General features: G+C 40.4%; 1 protein-coding gene across 1 annotated transcript; it reads left to right on the top strand.

The window, feature by feature from the left end:
* The first annotated feature begins 116 nt into the window (after positions 1 to 116).
* Positions 117 to 27584, top strand: dynlt5 (dynein light chain Tctex-type family member 5). Its single transcript, XM_052012615.1, has 5 exons — positions 117 to 188; positions 3548 to 3672; positions 20004 to 20095; positions 21494 to 21618; positions 27381 to 27584. Exons 2-5 carry the CDS (start codon positions 3560 to 3562, stop codon positions 27582 to 27584), a joined length of 534 nt encoding a protein of 177 aa, XP_051868575.1. The 5' UTR covers positions 117 to 188; positions 3548 to 3559.

Here is a 27584-nt window from a genome sequence, read left to right as displayed (position 1 = left end):
GGTTAAGTACAGCAAGTGGGCGGTGTAGACTCGGTTGGTTACTATTGGCTTGTCTAACCATTTCGAGTGGCTGGGATTGGTTGGGTGATGAGAGTCTGTTTTTTGTTTCCTGCAATTGAGATCCCAGCGCGTTGCTAGGGGCAGGTTTGGACGAATAATTGGCGGTTACAGGTCATTCTTAACTTCTTGTAAGTTACTTCTGATGTCAACATTTACATTAAAGTGCGGTAATTATTTTTTTCTAAACGGGATTAAAACTGGAGATAGCCAGTTTCAATAATAAGGGTGGATTTTATACACCTGCCCTTAGCAACAAGGGCAGCGAAAGTGGACGCCAGACATTGTGGAGAGATTGTATAATATGATGGAGCTGGAACCAACTTCAACCATAACTCGATTTACAACGTTTGTGTAGTTCGCCTACCAACTGATTTACTTGTGGTTAATTCGACTGTTGTGCTTACTTATGGCTAGGTCATGCTAACAGTCCCGACACTTGTAATGGGTGACTGAACCAAAGTTCCTGAACGACACTTAACCCCCTTGGAAGCTTGCACTTAAGTTAAATTAAAAGCTTTAAACTTCAAAACTATGCATGTTATTATTCGGCCTGGCCTGCTGAGTTCCTCTAGTATCATATAGTGTTTTTCATCTAGATTCCAGCATCTGCAATCCTTTCTCTATAAATTGCGAGAGCCTGTCTGCTTCCATTGCCACAGTTATCTCGACTATACTTCCTTCCATCGCGCTTCCTGTAAGGAATTTATTCCACTCTCCTAATTCCTCTAACTCTGTTGTATCTGCTCCAACGACAAGACTTTCCATATGGGTGTCTCTGGGATCTTCCTGAACCATGGTTTCCCTCTGCCATAGTTGTCGGAGCCTTTTGCTGCATCTCGTCAATTTCCTGCGCCTCTGCTCTCAACTCTCTCCTCGGGGATGGAGTTCCTCAGTCCCCACTTTCCAACCCGCCAGCCTCTGCATTCGACAGATCATCCTTCACAGTTTCTCTCACCTTCAACGAGATTCCACTACTAGACACATTCCTCTTCCTTTCTCTTTCAGCATTGCATAGGGAGCATTCCCTTCATTTTATCCCTGATCTGTTCTTCCCCATCAACTATTCCCCTTCCTGTGACTCTTTCCCATATCAATCATGAAATGCAACATGTGTCCATGTACCTCTTCCCTTCCCACCATGCAGGGACCCAAACAGTGCTTCCAGGTGAAGCAGTTATTCACTTGTACTTCTGCTAATCTAGTGAACGCTGATTGTGTGATCACTTTGTGTTCAGTCCGTAGGGGTGACCCTAAACTCCTGGTTGCTTGCCACTTTAATTCATCATCCCACTCTCAATCTGATCTATCTGTCTGTAGCCTCCTCCCGGTTATGATAAGGCTGAAAGCAAGCTTGAAGACCAGCACCTCGTCTTCCATCCTGGCCTGTTGCAGGCTTCCAGACTTTATCAAACTCTACAACTTCTGCCAACTTGCTTTCCTATATTGGAATCTGTAAGCTACCCACCTGTAAATTGACTGCTTTTCTTTCTCTTCTAGCATGGCCTGAACTGCTGGACATTTCTTACAGCTCTGCATTTCAGAATTTTTATGTTCCTTTATTTATCTCCTTTCTGTTTAACTTCCCTTATTAATCCATCAACTAGATGGCTTAATCTACAGCATATTGCCATAGCAACCTGGCCTCCTCCTGTCAGACATATTCTCTTTGTCCCATCCACCCCCCCCCCCCCCCCCCACCTTTCCAGGCTCCTTGCAACTTAAAGCTAACGTTTCCTCACTTTCCCAGTTCTGACCAAGAATCTTTGACCTGAAACTCTTTTTTTCTCTTTCCACAGATGCCGCCTGACATGCTGAATGTTTCAAGCATTTTCTGGTTTACTTATAAATAAATATAATCTGTTGTTTTTGACTTTAGCATTCCATTTTAAGGTCCCCTCATTTTATTACAATATTGCAGATTGTATTAAAGGTCATGAAGGGAGTTTCATTTGGAATTATTTCAACAGTTCCTCTATTTTTTGGTTGAACAGACAGCTCTTTGGGACGGTGAAAGAGAGTTTTCCCACCCCAGTCAAACTGTGCATTGCTACATTCTTACTCACAAGGATCCATTACTGGACCTCAAGGCCCACTCATAATCAGACATTTCCCATCCAATACCCTGGATCTGCTAATTTAGGGACTTGTAGAGCACTATAAGAATGCTCACCTGTTAATCCCCACTACAGAAAATGACACATGTATACTTTATCAGAAAATCCATTTGTGTGCATAATATGTTTTTTGCAAAATGTTTCCCTTTATTAACTACTCTCTGGTGAGCTTATCAAGATATCTTTCCATGTAAATTTTCTCAATTCTTAACTTAATTTTCTTAACTAGTACTTGCTGCACTCAGCTAATATCAAACATGAAATATCAAAGTTTCATGTTTGATATTAGCTAAGTAAATCAGCAAATTATTAGACTCTGAATGATGGGCTTTTAAGAGACATTAGCTCAAAACTGTTTTCCTGTAATCAACAACAAACCAACAAGGTTGCAGCTTTGGCTGATTCAAGTATAAGGGAGATGCTTGACATTGCAAGAGTCTTTAGAGACCTCTTAGTTTTTCAAATATCTGGTATATACACCTGTACAATCTCAGGTTTGCTTCCTCCATGTGTGCTGAGTTAGTTAAACCCAGCCATTTCAGTACTGGGATCACAATTTGACTGGATTCATTGGGTGGAAGGTGGAGGATTGGTTAAGGCTTCTGCTTCTGATTGGTATATAGTGGTGCCTTCTAAACTGTGCATAATAATGAAAGCTATGAAGATACAGGAGAAGTGCGGATGACAAAGGGTCTGAAACCTGAAATAATAACTCATTTTTCCTTTCCACAAATGGTGCCTGACCTGCTTTCCAACATTCTCAGTCTTCAGATTGTTAGTACCTGCAGTATTTTTTTATTTCAACAACAGATGCCATGTGGAACTCATGCAGTCAGCTCCCCTCTCAAATGTGACAGATTTATTTGAACATGCTTGGTCCTCTTATTAGCCTGTTTCAGTGAATCCATGGAAAAGTTACTCTTGGTTTTTCTGCCTGTGTTAAAGATCTGGTGGCAGAAGTTTTTAAAGGAAGCCTGGATAGTGAAACCATTGTCCTTAGTTTCATATTTCATCTCTGAGCTATTGGAATTGGTCTTGTTACATGTTTCATGTTACATGTGACAACAGCTAAAGCCTTGAAGTACATATAAACAGCAAATCATCATTTGATTACACATTCCTCTTATTTATTTGCCCATTCTTCTCATGTGGGCCTAGATGGCAGATGGTCATTCTGTTGTGATCCATTACCCTTGAGTTGAATGCTCCATTTGCCAATGGTGCTGCCTATTGTTTTCCAAAAGGAACCAGTTTCTGTTATTTTGAACTATTTAATTGGGTTCAATCCCATTCCAGTAGAGTGTTTGGATTCCTAAACTGTCTCAACACTATTAACACTTTTTGATATCAATATGTATGTCTTGTGTTTGCAGGTGAACATCATCATGTCTGACATTGCTAAAGATAAGGCAGCTCGTTTACTGAAAAAGCGAGGCAGCTTGTCATCACTGAGCAGCCATGGCCTCTTAGCAAGGGGGAAGGCAGAGAAGCAAAAGGAGTAAGTCATATCTTTACATTATTTGCTGTGGCTGATTAGTTCCTTTATAAGTTACTGTTCCTGTGTACCTTTATTTCAGGATTCATTGATTCACACAACTGGGTGAATAATTTATGTATAATATATCTATAATTTATGTATGACTTGTGTTCTGTGTATTGTCTGAACCTCCGTGCCTGTGGTGTTGCAGCAAGCAAGTTTTTCGTTGTACCTCTACCTCATCATACTTGTGCATGTGACAATAAATTTGACTTATCTTGAATAATGTTCCTTCAACCTTTTATAGTAAACTACTCAGACAGTCACAGAGTTTGTGAAACCTAGTAGTGGCTCTCTTAATTTTATTTAAATTGTGCAAAGGTATATGTGTGAATTATATTAAGGCTAAGTAATTGATACAAGATAAATACTATAAATAAATACTGCTTTCATACCATACCTAGAGAATTCCTTGTTATTTTGGAGTGTAGCAGATGGAAAGCTGCAACAAATTTCCTTTGTTCAAACCAATCTCCCATGATGCTGCTTGTGGCAAACCAGTGAGTGAGATGTTTTATGCAAGGTCCATCAATATCCTTGAAAATTTTACTGATTTGAATTAGTCACATTTACTAACATTCCCATAACCTTTTTTTATTTGGAGTTTGAAACTACAGGGAGTAGTGAGTTGGAGCCTAGAAATATTGGAAAAGGCAACTATAATGTCACATTATGGAAGAATAAGGTGGTGATCAGTTGGAGTTGGGTAATTTGTTTTTACAGTTATCTTGAATGACTATTGTGGAAAAGAATGAGGATCAGAAATAGTAAGTGTTTGATATAGTAATACTATTAAGAAGTGCAGTGCCTTGTATTTTTTGTGTCTGGCTTAAGTGTCGCTCTTCACTCTGAATTTATCCTCACATGAAAGATGCTGGGCTGCAAAATAGCTAAATCATTGGGGTTGTGGAGCCTATCTCATATTAATTGGTGTAACAAAAAACATGAAGTGTTTAGCTGGTATTTAAGTGTGTTTAAAATGTAGTTAACTGAAGTTGGAATGTGAATAAAGGGAAAATATCAATGTATAAAATTCAATGAACAAATAGATGAGAATTCTTTTAAAATTAAAAGATAAATATAGAAGTAAAGATAATATAGAAGAAAATATACAACAAAGACAGTAATAAATGGAGGTAAAAGGGAGATTGAGGATTCGAAAACAAAGTTTTGCAGCTGCTGGAAATCTGAAGCCAATGTGGAAATGCTGGAAATACTCAGCAGGGCAGATAGCATCTGAAGACAGAGAGAGAGGGGTTAATGTTTCAGACTGATGACACTTCATCAGGTTCTGAGGAAAAGTCAATTTATTTCTCTATCCACATACTGGAAGATAAGGAAGGTAATGGACATGAGTATTAACTCCAGCAAGATGAGATCAATTAGAATATAATTTTCTGTTTTGTGAACAACAATTTGGTATATTTTTTTAAATTAAAGATTTTTGGAAAATTGTAAGTGGAAGATGATTCAGCATCTTAGCATCTTAGTAGCTGGGTTGGCAGAGGCCAGTTGTAAGGGCTTTTTAGCTAAAGAGGTTGTACAGTAAAATGTTTATTTTCTTTATACTGGTTTCTGGTGCCCAATTTCATCTATGATTATTTTGTTTGTGGAATTTGTATGTAATAAAATTTTTATTACTCTTTGAAGATTGCAAGTTATTGCAAGATTTGAAGATAGCAACCAGATGCTGTTTAAAAAGCAAAATCATAAAATTTGCCAAAATCTAATTTGAAATGGCATAACAGCAGTTTACACCCAGAATTAGACACCAAAATAGAACAAGCGGAACTCATGATGGGACCAGACTCAATTAAACACACCTTACAGCTCTTTGCCGTGTAGCAATCACAAGATGGTGTCAGCCCTTAAAGGCACATTCCCCTTTGGCAGCCAGACAGCAGCAGTGCACATTATAGCAGAGGAAAGAGGGTTCCAACTTCTCTGAAAGATAATGAGGTACATGCATTCAGGGTGGATGCTTGGCAGGAGAACTGTTACGGCCACATTTGGAAGAGCATGGCAGGGGCGTGGCTTGAGAAGTCTTCTTTCAAAGTTAGAATCCTTAGAGCATTGCTGCTGTTAATGGACACCAAGGTGCTCCCCAGAGGTAAAGTGGTGCTGCACGTGAGCAACTCGCAGTTCTGCACCAACAGAGAGGGGTTGTACATCAGCAGATTTCCCTCCTGCACGTGCAGAGAAGTGCCACACATAAACAGATTGTTCTCCTGCGAGAACAGTGGTATGGCACATGGGAACATTTTTCTCTCTTACTGGACCAAAGTCATGTCCCCCAATCCACACCCACCCAATTCTCTTATCTCCTTCGTGAGCAGAGATCCATTGCAAAAGCTCAGAGACCTGACATCAAAGAGAAGAGTAAAGACAGCAGAGATTAAATGCCTGTGATTCGGGGTCTGTCAGCCAGCACAGCACAAGGTGTGGAGGTGGAAATGATGGTAGGTTGACTTGAGTTTCAGCACATTTGACTACCAGTGCCCTCACAATGGGCCTGTGAATATATGGTTCTTTGAAGAGGCCCAGGTAAGATGTGATGTCCCGGATGACTCTATGGGAATATGCTCTTTGCTGATGGGCATATCTTTGCTTCCTGCCCTCAGTAGCCAGCCATGATGATACAGATAGCTGCAAAAATGGAGTGTTGCCAGCAGTGTCACTACTGAGGAATCGGTTGACCAGCAGCTAAATGCTGAAGAAAACCACTCCCTAATAGCTTAGCACACATCATTGACTCTGGGAGGTGCTTGAACAGCCAAGAGATTCTTCTGAAGCTGCTCAGTGAGATCTCCTGAAGTCTGGAAAGCATGCCTGTGAGGAAAATTAACAAATTGGCACAACGTTCTTGTTCTACTAGGACTGTTCAATCACAGTCATTGTTTGGAGCTTTAAACTGTAATTTATGTACTTGTGCATAGAAATGAGATTACACAAATATTGATGATATTAGGTATGCTCCTGACAGTAAGATACTTTAGACACCCTAACGTGCTTAGCGCACAAAAGCCCAGTCCAATTATGAATTGGGCACCATTTAACCCAGAGTTGAGCTCCAGCAATACTTACTCCAAGTCAAAATTGGACCTTATAGCTATGGGATCCAATTTCTAAGCTGGAGTATCCATTTGAAAAGCATTTTGAGAAAAATTCAGTTTTGGGAAGTTTATTTTGACCTAGAGTCCCCTTTACTGCCAGGTAGAGTGAATGTCTCTTTGCTGCTTTACTTTGAATGTTTGACTTTCAATTAAGGATGGACATTAAATATTCAGTTTCCTGTGGTACCTAAATGACTGATTTTTTTTAAAGTCCAGTTCATTTAATAGGTTGTTTTGATCATTTTTTGCTTATCATGTTAGTTGAAGGAAAGTAGTGGTATCACACAGCATACCACTACTGGTATGCAGCATATCCACTACTGGTACTGCCTGACATTCTGTCCACTGACTATTGTGAGATTCACAGTGGACCAGGTGTTCCAGGACATAATTGTTGTGCTTAAATGGGCTAACTGCATCAGCTTGCAAAAAGAGCTCATTTCTGCACAGACATATTCTGCACTTTATGGGTAGCTTTTCTGTCACCAGTTCACTGGGACTAAAATGTCAATCTCTATAATTGGGCTATTTTAAATAAAAAGACCACATTTACCATTTACTAAAGTGCCTGTATTGGATGATAGTAAAACATGATTACTCTGGTAACCTGTATTTTATGCTTTATTGTGGACTCGTTTGGAACATTACCATGATAAGTGCAGGGCCAAACGACTTGAGTGGAAGTTACTGCGAAGTAAAATAGCATGGACATATGGGAAAAATACTTTAAAAGATTATAAATGTTTGTAAATATTTACCAAGAAAGATAAGGACAGCAAAGTACAATTAGATGAGGGGGGTTAATGTATTGGAGAGATGAGCTTGGAAGTGCTGGCTTACCTTTACTCCTTCCTGATTTGATTTTTCTTGTGTTCAAAGTTTTGAATGGCATATAAAATATCATCTATGGTGCAATATTCCCTTCATTTCCTCAGGAAATCCAACCCATTTCACCATTATCTTCTGCAAGGGTAAATCTAAACTGTATTTTATACTTCTTAAAATAAATTATTAAATGTAAATTTTAGACAAAATGTCCTGTAACAAATCTTTAAAAAATATTAAAAATGTAAAGGGGTAAAATTTTCAATTAAATTTGAATGAAAATGGCCATAAATGTAGCTAAAGAATTATAACCTAATTTCAGCAAGGGGCCATTCAGCCTTCACTGTGTTAATCTTTGCTGAACATGTCTATCAAATCACAGCTCAGCCTTCTCTACTCAATCCAACTTCTCTAGCCGATCCATGTACCTAAAGCCCCTCATCCCCAGGGCCATTCTTTTAAATCCTTCCTGAGCTTTCTTTACTGTGATAACCATAATTGGATTGAACAAATTTATGTTCTATAGGCAATTAATCTAACCAACTTCTGTTTGTACTCTGCCTTAAAAAATGAGCATGTGTTCTTGAGAGATGCCACGTATATAGAATCTCGAGTAACACTTGCGTTCCCCAGTGATTTATCTTTGGCCTCTTCTTGCTACTGGCAAAGCCTATCCACCATTCTGAAAACCTGTACTCCCTCTCTCTCTCTCTGCTGTTTAACAACTTGCCTGACATCTGGGCTTGGATGAAACTTGAAACTGTCAAGTTAAACACTGTACAAATGCTGTATACATCACACCCTCTGGCCACTTTCTCAGGTTGACAACATGTGTATCATGTTTGATTCTGAGATGAACTTTTTACCTTACAACCCCTTTTTATCAACAAAAAGAAGAGATTTTTATCAGTCTCTAAAACTGCAAATTTACAACTCTTGTTTTGGCCCATTATTTGCTGAAGCCCTGCTGCATACTTCTTTCATACCCAAATTATATTATTCCAAATGGTGTCCCGGCTAGCTTCCCATCCTCAGTATTATCTTCACTGACATACTTCTCCACCCCCCACCCCCATGGCATCTGCTCTCACTATCTCTTGAACCCATACCACCTATATTGTGCACTTCCCTAAATGTTTGGCTCATCTGAATCCAATGCCTTCTGTGCTTTCCTACTGAACCAGTTGTGGCCGTGCTTTCAAAAACTCGAGCCTCAGGGATATTCTGTGCCAACGTTTCCTGTTGAACCTCTCCTTGCATATGTGCTACTGAAGACAGCCAAGAAATCTTTTCAGGAGATTCTGGTCCTTGAAAATGAATACTGGAAATCTAAAATTAAAAGAGAAATGGTGGAAATACTTATCTGGTCAGGCAGCGTCTCTGGAGGAAAAACAATTAACACTGGGTCAATATTCTTTCATCTGAACAAGGAACATTTAGAAAATAGGGGAAAGATGGGGACAACAAAGGGTAAATGGTGAAGACTAAGAGGAAAGGTATGATGTACGTTTACAGTAACTGAAAGAAAGGAATGAACGCTTGTTAGTGGCAGCTAATCTGACTGGAGGTGATCAAAATGAAGGGGCGACTTGACAAATGGGAGAAAAGAAAAACAAAGCTGGATTTGTGAAATACAGAACACAGCAGTTGCTGAAAATCTGAAATGAAGGAGAATGCTGGGAAAACTCACAGATCAAGCAGCATCTGTGTGACTGACGCCAATATTCTAGATTTTTAATTAAGGTAATCACAATGAAATGAGGTCAGAGTTGGCTGAAGTGGAGTGGGAAAATGTATTGAAGGGTAAGGCAGAAGATCAAGAGTGGCAGATAGTTAAGACAATAAATTTCAGCCAAGGTATATTCAGATATGGAAGAAAGGATCAACAGGAAGAATACACCAATCACGATTAACTAAATAAGTTCAGGATGGAATTAAGTTGAAAGGAAAGGCATAATGTTGCAAAGATTAATGGTAGGTTAGAGGATTGAGGAATTTTCAGAAACCTGACTTTGAAAAAATATTTATAAAGAGGGACAGTATAGAGGATGAAAATAAATTGACATATATGTAAAAAAACAGTAATAGCTTCCACAGGCATTTAAAAAGTAAAAGAGTAGCTGAATTAAACATTGGTTGCTTAGCAGATGAGACTGAGGAATTAATTATAGGCAATAGAGAAATGGCAGATTCTAAATAATTATTTTGGTTTGTTCCTCAGAGTAAAAGACATTAAGAAAAATCTCAATACTAATAGATATTCAATGGGCTATAGGGAGAAACATATCATTAGTGAGAAAGAGATAAGTCTGCTAAGCTGAACAAGTTCCCTGGACCTGATTGCCTGCATCCTAAGGTCTCAAAGGAGAGCGAGAGAGAGATTCGGGCCAAGACCCTTCATCAGGACTGGAAAGAAAGAGGGCAGAAGCCAGAATAAAAGGGTGAGGGGAGGAGGAGGAAGTCAAGCTGATGGACATTCTCTCTTCTCCCCTCTCCCATTGGGCAGAAGATACAAAAGCCTGAAAGCATGTACCACCAGGCTCAAGGACAGCTTCCATCCTGCCGTTATAAGTCTATTGAATGGTTCCCAAGTATGATAAGATGGACTTTTGATCTCACAATTTACCTCATCATGACCTTGCACCTTATTGTCTACCTGCACTGCATTTTCTCTATAGCTGTTACACTTTATTCTGCATTCTGTATTGTTTTACCTTGTACTACCTTAATACACTGTGTAATGAATTGATCTGCATGAATGGTATGTAAGACGAGTTTTTCACTGTACCTCGGTACAAGTGACAATAATAAACCAATTCCAATCCAGGTGAGAGAGGGAAGATGGGTAGGTAAGGAAGGGGGGAAGTGGGAATGATGTAAGAAGCAGGGAAATGATAGGTGGAAGAGGCCAAGGGCTGAAGAATATGGAATCTGATTGAAGAGGACGGTGGACCATGGAATAAAGGGAAGGAGGTGGGAAGACAAAGGGAGAAAGCTGTGGGTGATGGGCAGGTCATGAGGGCAGGGAGGGGAAAGAGAAAGGGCAATGGGGCCAGAGGGATAAGGGAAAACAAAGGGGAGGGGTTACTAGAAGTTAGAGAAATTGATGTTGATGCCGTCAGGTTGGAGACTACCAAGACGGAATATGAGGTGTTGGTCCTCTAATCTCTATCAAATTGGCAGTAGGGGAGGCTGTGGACAAACATGTCAATGTGGGAATGGGAGGTGGAATTAAAATGGCTGGCACCAGGAGATCCTGGCTGTTACGGCGGACGAAGCGAAGGTGCGTCAACGCTGCATTGACATTTTTAGTATCAAGCCCTTGTGTAACCCTTGTGGGTGAGAAACTGAACAGACTCTGCGTCGGTGAGACCTGACACAGATTGGGGGATCGATTCGTTGAGCACCTTTGCTCTGTCTGCCGTAACAGCCAGGACCTCCCAGTGGCTAGCTATTTTAATTCCACTTCCCATTCTCACACTGACATGTCTGTCCATGGCCTCCTCTACTGCCAAGTTAAGGCAAGACACAGGTTAGAGAACAACAGCTCATGTTCCGTTGTGGTAGTCTCCAACCTGACGACATCAACATCGATTTCTCTAACTTCCTGTAACGACTCCCCTTTGTCCTCTTCCCCCCCCTCCTTCTTTTGTATTCCTCTCTGTCCCTTTTGTTCCCCTCCCCCATACTCATGACCTGCCCATCACCCACACCTTCCTCCCTTTGATTTCTCTTTCCCTTTATTCCATGGTCCACTGTCCTCTCCTATCAGATTCCATCTTCTTCAGCCCTTTGCCTCTTCCACCTATCACCTCCCAGCTCCTTACATCATTCCCACTGTCCCCCCTCCCCCACCTACCTACCTACCTACCCTCCTCTCACCTGGATTCACCTATCACCCACCAGCTTGTGCTCCTCCCCCTCCCGCTCCCCCCACCCTCTTATTCTGGCTTCTGCCCTCTTTCTTTCCAGTCTCAATGAAGGGTCTCAGCCTGAAACGTCGACTGTTCATTTCCCTCCATAAATGCTTCCAGACCAGCTGATTCCCTCCAGCATTTTTTTGTGCGTTGCTCCAGATTTCTAGCATCTGCACTATTTCTTCTGTCTCCAGAAGGAACTATAGGAAGGTTAACCCAACATCTGTATTTGGGGATAATCCTGGAATCCTTAATAAGGAGATGGCAGGACACTTAGAAAATTTATAAGGCAATCAGGCACTGTCAATGTGGTTTTATGAAAGGGAAATGTCCCTTGACAAATTTGGTTTTTCAAAAGCCATTTGATAGAGTGCTTCATCAAAAAGTTACTGCTCAAAATAAAAGCTCACATATTGGGGTAATATATTAGCGTGGATAGGGGATTGGCTAACCAACAGAAAACAGAATTGGGATAAATGGGCCATTTTCAGATTTGTCAATCAGTAATTACTGGAGTGCAAGAGACATCAGTGCTGCGCCCTCAGCTGTTTACAATCCATATCAGCAATATTGATGAAGGGACCGAGTGTGCTGCAGCCAAATTTGCTGCTGATGCAAAGATAGGAAGATTAGCAAGTTGTGAGGAGGACACATACAGCTTGCAACAAGATGTAGGTTTGTTAAATGAATCGGCAAGAAGTTAGCAGATGGAGTATAGTGTGGGAAAATACGAGATTATTCACTTGGAAAGAAGAATGAAAAGACAAATTATTATTTAAACGGAGTGAGCCTACAAAATGTTGTGGTACAGAGAGACTTAATTGTCCTGGTACAAGAGTTGGTTGCTGTGGTGAGTAATACGAGCACGGGAGCGGGAAGTCTCGTTTGCTGTGGTAAGTATCGTGAGAACTAGAACGAGAGCGGGAAGCAGCTTAAAAAGGTTGTCCCATTTTTGTAGTTCTTGTTGCTGTGGTGAGTCGATAGGCCTGTTGATTAGCTAACTGGATAATTAGGCAGCAGCTGCCAATAAAAAGAAGTTAGGGTCAAGCGGTGCAGCCATTGTGTGAGTGGACATTGTTAGAGTGGGGAATTGAGGCTTTGGGTGTAAAGAGGCAGAGTAGATGAGTGGAGCTTCTTCTGTTAGGTACTCTTTCTTTGTTATTTGATATTTTCTAGGTATAGAACCGTGGGAATGGCAGTCACGGCAGAAATATGCTCTTCCTGTACGTTGTGGGAAGTCAGGGAGACTTCCAGTGTCCCTGAGGACTGCTCCTGCAGGAAGTGCATCCAGTTGCAGTTCTTACAGACAGCGTTAGGGAGCTGGATGAAGTCCGGATCATTCGGAAAGCTGAAGAGATGATAGATAGGAGTTATCAGGAGGCAGTTACATCTAGGGTACAGGATGTAGGTAGCTGGGTGACCATTACGAGGGGGAAATGGATTAGGCAGTTGGTACAAGATACCCCGGTGAACGTTTCCCTTGATAACAGGTATGTTATTTTGGATACTGTTGGGGGAGATGAATCACTGGCGGAGAGCCACAGCCGTCGGATCTCTAGCACTGAGCCTGCGCTGTGGCTCAGAAGGGAAGGGGGGTTGCCAGGTGGGGGGGGGGGGAGGGTATGGGGAGGGGAGGAAGGAAAGAGGAGTGCAATGGTGATAAGGGATTCATTGGTTAGGGGGACAGACAGGAGATTCTGTGGACAAGACAGAGACTCCCGGATGGTATGTTGCCTCCCAGGTGCCAGGTTTAGGGACATCTCGGATCGAGTGCACAGTATTCTTAAGGGGAAGGGTGAGCAGCCAGAAGTCATGGTACACATTGGCACCAACGACATAGGTAAGGTAAGGGATGAGGTCCTGAAGAGCGAGTTTTGGGAGTTAGGAAGGAAGTTAAAAAGCAGGACCTCAAGGTAATCTCTGGATTGCTGCCTGTGCCATGCACCAGGGAGGGAAAGAATAGGAAGATAAGGCTGAAGAGTTGGTGCAGGGGTCAGGGGTTTAGATTTGTGTATCATTGGGATCTCTTCTGGGGTAGAAACGACCTGTACAGAAGGGACGGGTTACACTTGAACTTGAGAGGGACCAATGTTCTTGCGGGCAGGTTTGCTAAAGTTGTTGGGGAGGGTTTAAGCTAAGTTGGCAGGGGGATGGGAACCAGAGTGTTAGATTAGTAGATGGATTAGTTGGTACAGGAGTAGATGCGATGTGTACAATGAATGTGAGGGAGGATAGGCAGGGGATAGGGCATAAATGCAGTCAGTGAGATGGGTTGAAATTTGTTTACTTTAACACGAGAAGTGTTAAGAATAAGGGTGATGAACTTAGAGCATGGATCAGTACATGGAATTACGATGTTGTGGCCATTACAGAGACTTGGCTGTCGCAAGGGAGGAGTGGCTATGCTTGAGGTTCCAGGGTTTAGATGTTTCAAAAGAGATAGGGAGGGAGGTAGAAGGGTGGGGGGGTGGGGGTTGGCATTGCTAATTAGGGATAGTATCACAGCTGTAGGAAGGGAGGACATCACAGAGGGATTGTCTATTAAGCCAGTGTGGGTGGAAGTCAGAAACAGGAAGGGAGCAATCACTCTATTGGGAGTATTCTATAGGCCCCCAAATAGCCACCAGAGCAGATAAGTAGGCAGATTTTTAGAAAGGTGCAAAAATAACAGGGTTGTTGTCATGGGTGACTTCAGCTTTCCGAATATTGATTGGCACTTCCTTAGTGCAAAATGTTTAGGTGGGGCAGAATTTGTTAGGTGTGTACACGAAGGATTCCTGACACAGTATGTAGACAGGACAACTAGAGGAGAGGCCATGCTGGATCTGGTATAAGGCAATGAACCTGGTCAGGTGACAGACCTCCCATTTTGAGGATAGTGACCACAACTCCTTGATCTTTAGCATAGTCATGGACAAGGATAGGAGCAGACATTATGGGAAAGTATTTAATTGGGGGAGAGCAAATTACGATGGTATTAGGCAGGAACTTGGGAGTGTAAATTGGGAACAGATGTTCTCCGGTAAACGCACTGCAGAAATGTGGAGATTGTTTAGGGACCATTTGCATGGGTTTCTAGATAGATTTGTCCTGCTGAGACAAGGAAATGATGGTAGGGTGAAGGAACCATGGTTAACAAGAGAGGTGGAAGGTTTAGTCAAGAGGAAGAAGGAAGCGTATTTAAGGTTTAGGAAGCAAAACTCAGATAGGGCACTTGAGAGTTATAAAGTAGCCAGGAAGGAGCTTAAGAAGGGACAGGAGAGCTGGAAGGGGGCAGGAGAAGGCCTTGGCAAGTAGGGTTAAGGAAAACCCTAAGGCATTCTACACATATGTAAGGAACAAGAGGATGACTTGGGTGAGGGTAGGACTGCTCAGGGATAAGGGGGAAAAATGTGTCTGGAGGTGAAGGAGAGTTCCTAAATGAATATTTTGCTTCAGTGTTCACTGAGGAGAGGGACTTAAACGAAGGGGAGGTTAGCATAGAATAGGCAAATGTGTTGGAGCATGTTGAGGTTAAGAAAGAAGCAGCGTTGGAGCTACTAAAAATCTTTAGGGTAGATAAGTCCCCGGGGTCAGATAGGATCTACCCCAGGTTACCATGGGAAGCGAGGGAAGAGATTGCTGGAGTGTTAACAGTGATCTTTGAGTCCTCCCTGGCCATAGGAATGGTACCGGAGGATTGGAGGATGGTAAACGTTGTTCCATTGTTCAAGAAAGGTGAAAGGGATAATCCTCGGAATTATAGACCAGTTAGTCTTGCGACAGTGGTGGGCAAGCTATTGGGGAGGATACTTAAGGACAAGATTTATGAGCATTTGGAGACACATAGTCTTATAAGGGATAGTCAACATAGCTTTGTGAAGGGCAGGTCATGCCTCATGAGCCTAATAGAGTTTTTCGAGAAAGTAACAAGACAGATTGATGAAGGTAGAGCAGTGGATGTGGTATATATGGATTTTAGCAAGGTGTTTGACAAGCTTCCCCACGGTAGGCTCATCCAGAAGGTCATGAGGTATGGGATCCATGGAAACTTGGCTATGTGGATTTGGAATTGGCTTGCACACGGAAGGCAGAGGGTGGTTGTTGAAGGGGAACATCCAACCTGGAGGTCAGTGACTAGTGGTGTTCCGCATGGATCGGTCCTGGAAACACTGCTGTTTGTGATTTGTATAAATAACTTGGATGAAGAAGTGGAAGGGTGGGTTGGTAAGTTTGCAGATGACACAAAGGTTGGTGGTGTAGTAGATGGTGCAGAAGGTTATCGGAGGTTTCAACAGGAGATTGACAGGATGCAGAGTTGGGCGGAGAAGTGACAGATGGAGTTCAATCTGGAGAAGTTTGAAGTGATACACTTTGGAAGATTTAACTTGAAGGCAGAGTACATGGTTAATGACAGCATTCTTAGTAATGTCGGGGAACAGAGAGATCTTGGGGTTCTAGTACGTAGATCCCTCAAAGTTGCCATGCTAGTTGATAGGGTGGTTAAAAAGGCATATGTTGAGCTGGCCTTTGTTAGCTGGGGGATTGAGTTCAAGAGCAGAGAGGTAACGTTGCAGCTTTATAAGACCCTAGTTCGACCACATCTGGAATATTGTGTTCAGTTCTGGTTGCCACACTATAGGAAGGATGTGAAAGCTTTGGAGAGGGTGTGAGAGGCTGAGCATGTTGGGACTTTTCTCCTTGGAGAGATGGAGGACGAGAGGACACTTGATAGAGGTATATTAGATTTGACGCAACTTTACAGCTGGTGAGACCTCACAATGAGCACTGTGTGCGGTTTTTGTCTCCATATTTGATGATGGACATACTTGCATTGATGCCAGGGCAGAGAAAGTTTCTTTGGTTATTATCTGGGACAAAGATGTATCAGTACTTGCCAGAGAATGTAAAGCAAAATACTGCAGATGCTGATATCTGAAACAAAAGTGGTAAGTGCTGGAAACACCCAACAGGCCAAGCAGCATCCGCAAGAGTGATACAGAGCATCTCTGGTGTCAGCCTCCCTATCATGACAAGTCCTTAATCTGAAACACTACCACCTCCTAGCCCAACATTCCACTTGACCTGCTGTGCACCCCCAGCATTCTCTGCTCTTGTACCAGAACTGGCCACTTCTTATACAAACTGGAAAGGTTGGTTACTGAAACAGTCGAATTCAGTGTTGGGTCCTGTGGGCTGTAGGGTGTCTAGACAGAAGATGAGATGTTGTTTCTTGAACATAAATTTGGTTTCATTGGAGTAGTGTAAGAAGGTGAAAGGTGTAAAGGTTAGTGTGGGAGTAGGATGTCAAGAATTCATGACTCCACTTTCTATACTGATCTTTTGCACATATGTGTTATTTTGGTGGGGGAATTGAGGGAAATGCATGTGTAAGACACTTGATCCCAGAGTTAGTTTCCTCTCATTTACACTGTGAAGATAGAGGCAATATGATAACAAAGCACATCAAGCAGCAAGACAAAGTGCCGTGGAGTGATTGAAATTAAGTAAGTATTCTTCTCTTTCCTTGTACTTTAAACTCTATTCTTGTTGTTTGTAAGCACCCAGAGGGAAGCCTGCTGCTGCTTTAAAGTATGAAAGAAAGTAGTTGGTACAATTTGCTAATTAATGTCACTTTAAAAGTAGGTTTGGCTTTGCAGCAGATCAGTTGTCAGCAAAAGCCCTCTGTATTGATATTTAAGGAAATGATAAAAACACTGACATTGGGAACTAAATTACTTTTTTTAAAAAATATTGAATGAAAAGCACAGAACGCTTATCACTTTGATAAATTGTTATTAGTTCTTAATGATGAGAAGTTCACACAATTTTGCTATGGTGTGCCTTTCCAAATAGTAATGCCATTTCAACAGTTGATGAGCTTAATATATTTATAATGTGAAATGCTATTTTATATAGATCAGTGATTCAGATAACCTCATTGCAAGCAATCCATTTAGTTGATTTGGTTATATTTTTATCAATGCAAGGTATTTCAATAAATCTTGGGAACATCTTTCTAGTTAATCATAATGTATCTCTTAAGGTTTCTCACACTTGTGTTAAAAGTCACTTTTTAAAATTATGTATATAGCACTGGTCAGGATAATATTGTCATTTTGAACTGTGCTTTATACTAAAGTGCTGCTAATGCTGGATGATTGTTTGCACATATAGCTTTTTATGGTTCTCTTAAGAACTCAACAATCATCTATTTTCAATCAGTCTCCCTTTCTGTCACTGGGAAAGATAACTTTGAAGGATATTTCTTTCAATATTTTCAATACTAGTTATGAACCTTTGCTGATTTATTTTCCAGCATAATTGTCCTTGGTTTAAAAATTTGACCTTAAACTTGCTCTCTGCAAATTTGTTCTTTTCATGTTTGCAGATACCAATCTTGCTATTTTCTCTCGGTGTTGTTCAGAAAGTATTCACTGAATGATCTCTTTTTTTTATCTATTCTTTTGTTCGGTATTTCCCAGAGAAGCAAAATTGAAATCAGCAAATGAAGCTTTATTCTGTCTTGTTTTCTTTTCTTGCAAACAGATTAAGTAATTTGAGATACACTATCCCCTCAATCTGAGTTTTGATATTATTGTAATTCTGTTCTGTAATATATCCAGTCAGGATTTACCTCGACACTTTTCAGTAACATTTTTGTAGAAGCAGCTTTCACAGGTGAACTGCATGATCTGAAACTTGAAGCCTTTAATATAGACCAAATGAGTTTGTATGAAAAGGTATGAACAGTTACCCTTGAGATGGAGTTGCCCATCATCTTTGGGTAGAAAATACAGATGGAGAAATCATTTGGTTCGAATTAGACCACCACTAAAATTTATTGCAAGAAATACGTTCATGGATTTGGAAAGTAGCAAATTCCATTGTGGGAGAATAATATTTTATTTTGTCTCAGGGAGGGAAAAAAGCAAAACAGGATATTTAAGAGGTTTGCTGTTAACGTTTTACATAATCACATGGTTCTGTTCCTGTTGCATAGAAATGCAGATGGCGGCTGTCAAATCCTTTGAAAAGGAGGTTGCATTTTTGGATTCCTGTTTTTCAATAAGCCTGGAAGCACAGCTGGGTAGTGGGGAGCATTCACCTAGTGCACTGATCCATTCTAGTACACTGTTTCAAAAGTTCTATCAGTAAAATGATCCCTTTTAGGACCAGTTTTGAGTCTACACCTACATTGAGGAGCTCAAGGCATAGCTTGTTAAACTTCTCTGGAGTAAGCTTGTTCAAAACTTTTAAAACTACCCATTAAGTTGGACCAGAAACCTTGTAGAACTGGGTCTCACTCAGCTGTGCTCGCAGGACACAAGAATGTCAGCCCCATTATTTAGGTCATTCAGGTAAATGGGAATATGGGCAATGGCTCTACCTCTAAACCAATCTTAAGCTAATAACTCTAAAGACAATTTTTTTTTGAATTACCCACTGCCAGTTTACTGGTTTAATTCTAGAAATTGACTTTAGAAGTAGTGATGGAATAGAGCAGAATGGGAGGAGTACTATTTTGAATGTATGTTAATTCCAAACTCTGTGTATCTTCTAAATCTGGCCTCTTTCCCAAACCCAATTATAATCATTTCTTCAAAGGCAGCCATGCTTTGAGCTGGTGCTTTAAACTTTGGAATTCCCTGCTCTTTCTCTAAGATGTGTTTTAAAACCTTCCTCTTGACCAAGTTTTTGGTCAACTATGTTAATATCACCTTATTTGTTTTGATATTAAATAAAGATAGATTACATTCCTGTAAAGTGTAATAAGACATAATGTAATGCTAAAGGCATTATATTCATATTGTTGTTGCTACATTTTTATAGGCCGTCCCATCTAGTTAACAGTCTTCTGAACTTCCAATCCCTTAACCTTGCTGCACTTTCACTTGATCACAATAGAATAAATCTTGTGATGCTGCAGAGAAGTTCCATCTATTAATGCATTACCACCACTTTTGTAGTATATTCTAGATCTTCTAGTATATTTAACTCTGGGTAATTCTCTGTGGGTGAGAATATTTGTTATGGCACTTTGATTGAATCATTTTCTGGGAGATTGCGTGCAGGAAGGTCAATGGCAGTAGCACTTGGGATGTTCTGTACCAAACACTCAGAAGAGAAAGTACATTGAGAGCCCCAAAGGAAGGTTCAGATCACCTGAGAGAGAAAAATCTACATTTATTGCATAATCCTTATTGCGGCATATATTCAGATTGAATGCTGACTATCCAGTTCATCAGTGAGCTTACACATAGTCAGTGCTTCTAGCCTGCTGGAATTTCCCACTTTTATTTCTGCAAGTGCGATACTTGTACATCAGAGATCCCAATGTACATTGTTGTGCCAAGAACTCTTGTGGTTGTGTTCCTCAAAAAAACGTTCAATTTGTATTTGAGCAAGATATTTTATAAAAATTAACTTAACCTTTCTATTATCTCTGCTTATGCAGCTGCATGAGTACTGTGTCCTATATGGATGATCCAGGCCATCATGATGACATTCCACGGCCTGCACAGCAAATGGAAAACACATATCGGTTAGGTGAGTTTAAGTTTTTCATAAATTAATCTTACACAAAAAGGATTGCAAAATCTGGTTTTTGTTAACTGGGACTTGACACTTTCAACATGGTTCCCAGCAGACTGCACAATCTGTCGAGCCAACAGTGGTTTAAAAAGTGAAGATACTGAGCGAATAGCAGAGAATGTGCATATTTTTACTGATAGTTACACATTCTGAAAATTGAATGAAGACAATGAAAGCACACTATACAGGAATGCCTCAATGGTATTTTACAATTTGAGGCAACAGTTCTATTAGTCCTTTAGAGGATCAGGAACCATGTACCGGCAGTCCCCAGGTTTCAACAGGGTTCCATTCCCGAGAACTGTTCGTAACCCAAACTGCAATAAAAGAAGAACAAAAACAGTGTGTAGGATAGGATCACAGAAACAGCTGTGATGGGAGAATGAGCAGGCATGGGAAGAGCAGCCGCCAGCTGGCCTCACTGACTCAGTGAGCGAGACTGGCTAGTGCTCCCCAGCTCAGCTCAACTTGACCCAGCCCTGATTGTTGTGGCTCAGGGAGTTAGCCAGGGGGTGGGGGGGGGGGGGGGGGGGGGGCGGAAGCACAGTGGGTTGAGGAGAGAGAAAGCAGGTGGAAATGCCCAATTCCTACCCTGCAGAAGATGCCTGCAGCCCCACTGGTCTCCCAAATGTTCATTCAGATGTACAAGGTGTTCATAAGTCAGGTGTTCATAACCTGGGGAGGACATGTATGGCCACAAAAATTCTTAGCATGTAAGCAATGTTCCTCTTTTATTCAGAATGAAAGTTCCACCACACTTCAACATTGCACATCAATCCAAATTAAAATTGCCAATTTGTGCAGCAGTTTGATCTGAGGTTCCTCTGATTGTCTTGGGTAAGAAATCTAAAATTGCATTTACCACTCAGTTTATAATGCATAAACTGGGAGGAGCTGGAACTCTTCCTCCAGTATTAAGCAATTTCAGGTTCTCCAACAAAATTCTGCTCATTTCAGGAAACTATCAATAGATCAATTGCATATATGGTACATGCATTTGAGTTTTAGTCCACCTCTCTCTCACCACACGCTTCTCTGAAATGGTCCGAGCAATATTGGAAGCATGGAACTCTTCAATGTTCTTGCATTCGGTGTTGCAAAGAGTATCACAAAAGGAGATACAGATGTCAATTATTCCCCAATTTCATGGGAGATCAAGTGCCAATTTACTAGTGTTGTTTTACTTTTTTAATTTTTACTTATTTTACTTATGTTAGTTTTACTTTTTAAATGATGTTTTCTTTTCCCCAGACACATCTTCATCTTTATTCTTTCAAATCAGAAATGTACTGTATATTAAAGTTAGTCACTAGTCTATTTTGCTCCTTCTAAGGTGATTATATCTTTTTCCAGAACCTTCAAAACATTTTCCAGAGGCCACTGTGAGCAATATTCTCAAAGATGTTCTGACAAGCTACTTGCAAGAGGAAAAATACGAGCCTGAACTCTGCAGACAAATGACCAAGACTATCTCTGAGGTAAGGGGAATTTAACACTTTGCTTCTCTGTCAAACTTTTCCTAGCCCCTTTACCAATCCAACCCAGCCTTTTACCTCAACTTCCCACTCAGCCAAAGTGCAAGTAGCAAATAGCTCCATGAAATGTGACATTAGATCAAAAAGAGTACTGCATCGTTTACTGTGACATTACAATGGAATTCATCTTCTTTAATGCTAGGGTCCTTTCTAGATAACTATCTGGAGCTTTGGTTAACCAACTACTGCCTGAATATTAGTGACTTTGAAAAGGGATACTGAGGCAATTGACAAATTTGAGTGCTCTTAAGTGGAGAAAAAGTTAAGGAATTTTTAGCCATGATGTGAACAAAATAAAATATAAGACATTGGAGCAGAATTAGGACATTTGGCCCATTGAGTTTGCTCCACCATCCAATCATGGCTGATTTATTTTTCTCTCTCAACCCCATTCTTCTGCCTTCTCCCCGTAACCTTTGACACCCTTACTAATCAAGAATTTATCAACTCCACTTTAAATATACCCAATGACTTGGCCTCCACAGCTGCCTGTGGCAATGAATTCCACAGATTCACCACCCTCTGGCTGAAGAAATTCTTCCTCATCTCAGTTCTAAAGGGACATCCTTTTATTCTGAGGCTGTGCCCTCTGGTCCTAGACTCTCCCACTACTGGAAACATCCTCTCCACGTCCACTCTATCCAGGCCTTTCAATATTCGGTAGGTTTCAATGAGATTCCCCCCTTCATCCTTACTTTTTTCTTTTTCAATCATTTTATTAATTTTCAAATTAGTACAAAATAATATATATAACATTAGTAATTATACATATGGTAAGAAGAGATCAGGATAGCAATCATAACAGTTAATATATATAATCACAAGGAGTAAAAAAAAGTAATCTAGACCTCCCGTTCTCTTATTAAGTGAGCAAATACAAAAGGAAAGATTGAAAAGAAATGAAATTTAATTATATGAAAGAAGAACCCCCAAATCCAAAAAAAATAATGATGATAAACCAAAAAAACCCAAAAACTTAAAAAAAACTGGACTGATATTTCTTCAATTAAAAAGAAAAAAAACATTATTATGTCGTCAACTCTGCTCCTCTGTATTCAAAGGTTATTGAAAGGGATCTGAGAAAGGTCAGCTTATATCATATGGAAATATTGAATAAATGGACTCCAAACTTCCTCAAATTTAAGTGAAGGATCAACAGTACCACTCCCAATTTTTTCTAAGTTTAAACATCCTATAGTTTGAGAAAACCACTGAAAAGTGGTGGGAGGTATTGGATCCTTCCATTTGAACAAAATGGATCACTTGGCCATTAATGTGACAAAGGCGATCATACGACAAGCAGAAGCAGATAAATGGCGAGATCCCATCATTGGTAACCCAAAAATTGCTGTAATAGGATGAGGTTGTAAATCAATGTTCAATACAGATGAAATAATGTTAAAAATGTCTTTCCAATATTTTTCCAAAAGGGGACAGGACCAAGACATATGTGTCAGGGAAGCCACTTTTGAATTACATCTGTCACATATAGGATTTATATGATGATAAAAACAGGCTAACTTGTCCTTGGACATATGGGTCCTGTGAACCACCTTAAACTGTATCAAAGAGTGTCTAGCACACATAGAAGATGTATTAACTAATTGAAGAATTTTCTTCCATGTCTCTGTAGATAAGAGTATCTGGAGTTCTTTTTCCCATTCATTCTTAATTTTATCAAGTTCCTCTGAACGTATTTTCATAATCCAATCATAAATTATTGCTATCAGGCCCTTCTGACAAGGATTAAAACCTAAAATTTTTTCTGTAATTTCAACTTTATATGGTGTCGGAAAAGAAGGTAAAGTAACTTTTAAAAAATTTCTAATCTGTAAATATCGAAAAAAATGTGATCTAGGCAGATTATGTTTATTAGACAACTGTTCAAAAGATAAAAAACAGTTATCAATGAATAAATCTCAAAAACATGTTATTCCCTTCATTCTCCATAAGGAAAAGGCTGAGTCAATTCTAGATGGTTGAAAGAAAAAACTAGATTGAATAGGACTTGATAAATTAAATTTATTCAATCCAAAAAATTTATGAAATTGAAACCATATCCGTATTGTATGTTTAACTATTGGATTAGTCACTTGTTTACTCAATTTAGTAAGTGAAAAAGGGAACCCCTGATCCTTCCAAACTCCAGCAAGCAGAGGCCCAGAGCCATCAAATGCTCCTTATACGTTAACCCTTTCATCCCCAGGATCACTTGTAAACTTCCTCTGGATCCTCTCCAGTGCCAGCATGTTCTTCCTTGGATATGGAACCTAAAACTGCTCACAATATTCCACGTCGTCTGACCAAAGTCTCAGCGTGACATCCTTGCCTTTAATGTCTAGTCCTCTTGAAATGAATGCTATCATTGCATTTGCCTTCCTTACTACTGACTCATCCTGCAAGTTAACCTTCAGGGAATCCTGCACTAGGACTCCTAAGTCCCTTTGCACCTCTGATTTCTGAATTTGCTCTCCATTTAGAAAATATTCTATGCCTTTATTCTCTCTACCAAAGTGCATGACCGTACTCTTCCCTGTGCTATATTCCATCTGCCACTTCTTTGCCCATTCGTCCAACCTGTCCAAGTCCTTCTGCAGACTCCAAGCTTCCTCAACACTACCTGCCCCTCCACCTATCTTTGTATCATCCGCAAACTTGGCCACAAAGCCATCAATTCCGTTATCCAAATCATTAACATAAAACGTGAAAAGTAGCAGACCCAACACCGACACCTGAGGAACTCCACTAGTCACCGGCAGCCAACCAGAAAAGGCCCCCTTTATTGCCATTCTTTGCCTTCTGCCAGTCAGCCAATCTTCTATCCATGCTAGTACCTTTCCTGTAATAACATGGGCTCCTACCTTTTTTAGCAGCCTCATGTGCGGCACCTTGTCAAAGGCCTTCTGAAAATCCAAGTAAACAACATCCACTGACTCTCCTTTGTCTATCCTGCCTGTTACTTCCTCAAAGAATTCCAACAGATTTGTCAGGCAAGATTTCTCCTTAAGGAACCCATGCTGACTTCGGCCTATTTTATCATGTGCTTCCAAGTACCCTGAAACCTCATCTTTAATAATGGACTCTAACATCTTAACAACCACTGAAGTCAGACTAACCAGCCTATAATTTCCTGTCTTTTGCCTCCCTCCCTTCTTAAAGAGTGGAGTGACATTTGCAATTTTCCAGTCCTCTGGAACCATTTCTGACTCTATTGATTATTAAAAGATCACCACTAATCCCTCCTCAATCTCTTTAGCTACCTCTTTCAGAACCCTGGGGTGTAGTCCATCCGGTCCAGTTGACTTATCCACCTTAAAACCTTTCAGCTTCCCAAGCACCTTCTCCTTAGTAATAGCAACTACACTCACTCCTGCCCCCTGACTCTCTCGAATTCCTGGCATGCTACTGGTGTCTTCCACAGTGAAGACTGATGCAAAATACTTATTATGTTCGTCTGTCATTTTTGTTTTTTGTTCCCCATTACTACTTCTCCAGCGTAATTTTCCAGCAGTCCGATGTCCACTCTTGCCTCTCTTTTACTTTTTATATATCTGAAAAAAACGTTTGGTATCTTCTTTTATATTATTGGCCAGCTTACCTTCATATTTCATCTTTTCTCCCCTTTTTGCTTTTTTAGTTGCCTTCTGTTGGTTTTTAAAAGCTTCCCAATCCTCTAGCTTCCTGCTAATTTTTGCAATATTATATGCCCTCTCTTTTGCTTTTATGCTGTCTTTGACTTTCCTTATCAGCCATGGTTGCCTCATCCTCCCTTTAGAATGCTGCTGCTTCTTTGGGATGAAATGATCCTGTGTCTTCCAAATTACTCCCAGAAACTCCTGCCATTGCTGCTCCACCGTCATCCCTGCTAGAGTCCCCTTCCAATCAACTCAGCCAGCTCCTCTCTCATGCCTCTGTAGTTACCTTTACTCAACTGTAATACCGATATATCCAATTTTAGCTTCTCCCTCTCAAAATGCAGAGACTCAGGCAGCACAAGTACAATAAGATCTTGGCAGGAAGGTTTAAAGAAAATCTATTTGGTTTTAGGACACAATTAGTTTAATTAATACAACTATCACCTATCAAAATTCCAATGTTGTCCATTAAGGAGGAGGACTGCAAATGCACAAAATTTTGCTTAGCCTCGCAGCACAAACTCTACTTCAAAGATTTTATAAAGCAGTAATTTAACAGTAAAATCATGTTAATGGTTCCAAATCTCACTGATAATTACTATATTTCTTTTTTTTTGCATCCCCACTAGCCGGGTATTCTAAGACTTTTAACCTCATCAAATTTAATGTTTGTAATCTAACCTGCTGTGAGGCATGAATATGTGCCACACAGCATTTAAAGCTGATAATAAGTCAGCCATAAATTAGCAACAGGAGGATCAGTGAGGTTGTGCCAAATAACGTGGAGTATAAATATTGAGAGAAGCAGGTACTCAATAAATTAGCTAGAGTAGTCTCTGGCTGTATAAGATTAGATAACTCTGAAGTGCTGCTGCAAGGCTAATCATTAATATTTCATGGAAGATCAATTCTGCCATCTCTCCATCTTGTTATTTCATGACCCAAGCCATTTTATGGGTGTAGGTGTTGCAACTTCTTATGTAAAGAGAAAATCATTTTTTTCTCTTCTGATAATCTGAAGTGAGCCAAGTTTATTGTATTCAGGAAATGTACTTGCCTGAGAGAAAAAGAGGGCAAATGCTATTCTGTGTGAAGCAGAAACATTCCAGAGCTGATTTTAAGAGGGAAAAGTACTTTCAGACAGATTTAAAATCTCCTGTTGATCTCCAGTGACAAACTTTGGCAAGGTTTTCATATTACTCCATTAAAAGTAAGACTCAGGAAATCATATTTGTTGTCCTTAACAGTATTGTACTTGCAGCTGCAGTCGTTGTGGCTGGCCCAGTTAAATCTTTTGTCAGTGGTGGCTCTCAAATTAGCATTGGTGGGGTAATTCAGAAATGGTTAATCTATTATATGTTAAGGGTAAGTGGTTGGATTCCTCAGTGGAGCTGGCATTGACAATCAGAGGAACCCTGGTGGGTCCAGGGATCTCTGAAGATTGCTGCACAGGTAGATAAGGTGGTTAAGAAGGCATACAAGATGCTAGCCTTCATTGGCCGGCCATAGAATATAAGTTATAGTACAACTTTATAAAACATTAGTTAGGTCACAGCTGGAGTTCTGTGTACATTTCTGGTTACCACGCTATAAAAAGGATGTGATTGCACTGGTGAAGGTGCAGAAGAGATTCACTAGGATGTTGCATGGAATGTTTCAGTTATGAGGAGAGACTGGATAGGCTGGGTTTGTTTTCCTTTGAGCAAAGGAAGCTGAAGGGGGACCAGTAGGGGTATACAAAATTATCAGAGACATAAGTAGGATAGACAGTAGGAAACATCATAGCTAATCCCATTGAAATCAAAATCCTTTGGGCACTCTGTTTAATGGCAGTGTTAGAAAAATATTGGTATAAATTATGCCTTGCTATTGAAGATGCTTGGTAGGAAGGAGAGTAGAGTATTGTGGCTCCTAATTTCATGATATATGTAGTTGGCGAGTAAAGGCATTTACATTGTACGCTCTGTGATTGGATGACTTCTGTTGTTGAAAGGATTGATTAATGTGGAAGGGCCACAGGTTCAGTGAGTATTTAACAAATTACTTTACATTTATATTTATCATTTTTAGGTTATAAAAGCTCGAGTAAAGGACCTCATGATTCCACGATACAAGATTATTGTTTTAATCCACATTGGACAGCTGAATGAACAGAGCATGCGGATTGGCAGCCGTTGTCTCTGGAATGCCAATACAGACACGTTTTCCTCCTTCTCTTTCTGTAACCGATCTCTTTTTGCTGTTGCTAATGTTTATGGAGTGTACTTTGAGTGA

Source organism: Pristis pectinata, chromosome 3, assembly GCF_009764475.1.
Source record: "Pristis pectinata isolate sPriPec2 chromosome 3, sPriPec2.1.pri, whole genome shotgun sequence".
Lineage (NCBI taxonomy): Eukaryota > Metazoa > Chordata > Chondrichthyes > Rhinopristiformes > Pristidae > Pristis > Pristis pectinata.
Note: the sequence above shows the minus strand (reverse complement) of the source record. Positions and strands in the feature narration are given on the sequence as shown.

Coding starts and splice junctions, on each gene's coding strand:
- dynlt5 (XM_052012615.1), top strand. CDS start 3,560: ATGTCTGACATTGCTAAAGATAAGGCAGCTCGTTTACTGAAAAAGCGA. Junction 3,673..20,003: donor AAGGCAGAGAAGCAAAAGGA/GTAAGTCATATC, acceptor CTGCTTATGCAG/CTGCATGAGTACTGTGTCCT. Junction 20,096..21,493: donor GGAAAACACATATCGGTTAG/GTGAGTTTAAGT, acceptor ATCTTTTTCCAG/AACCTTCAAAACATTTTCCA.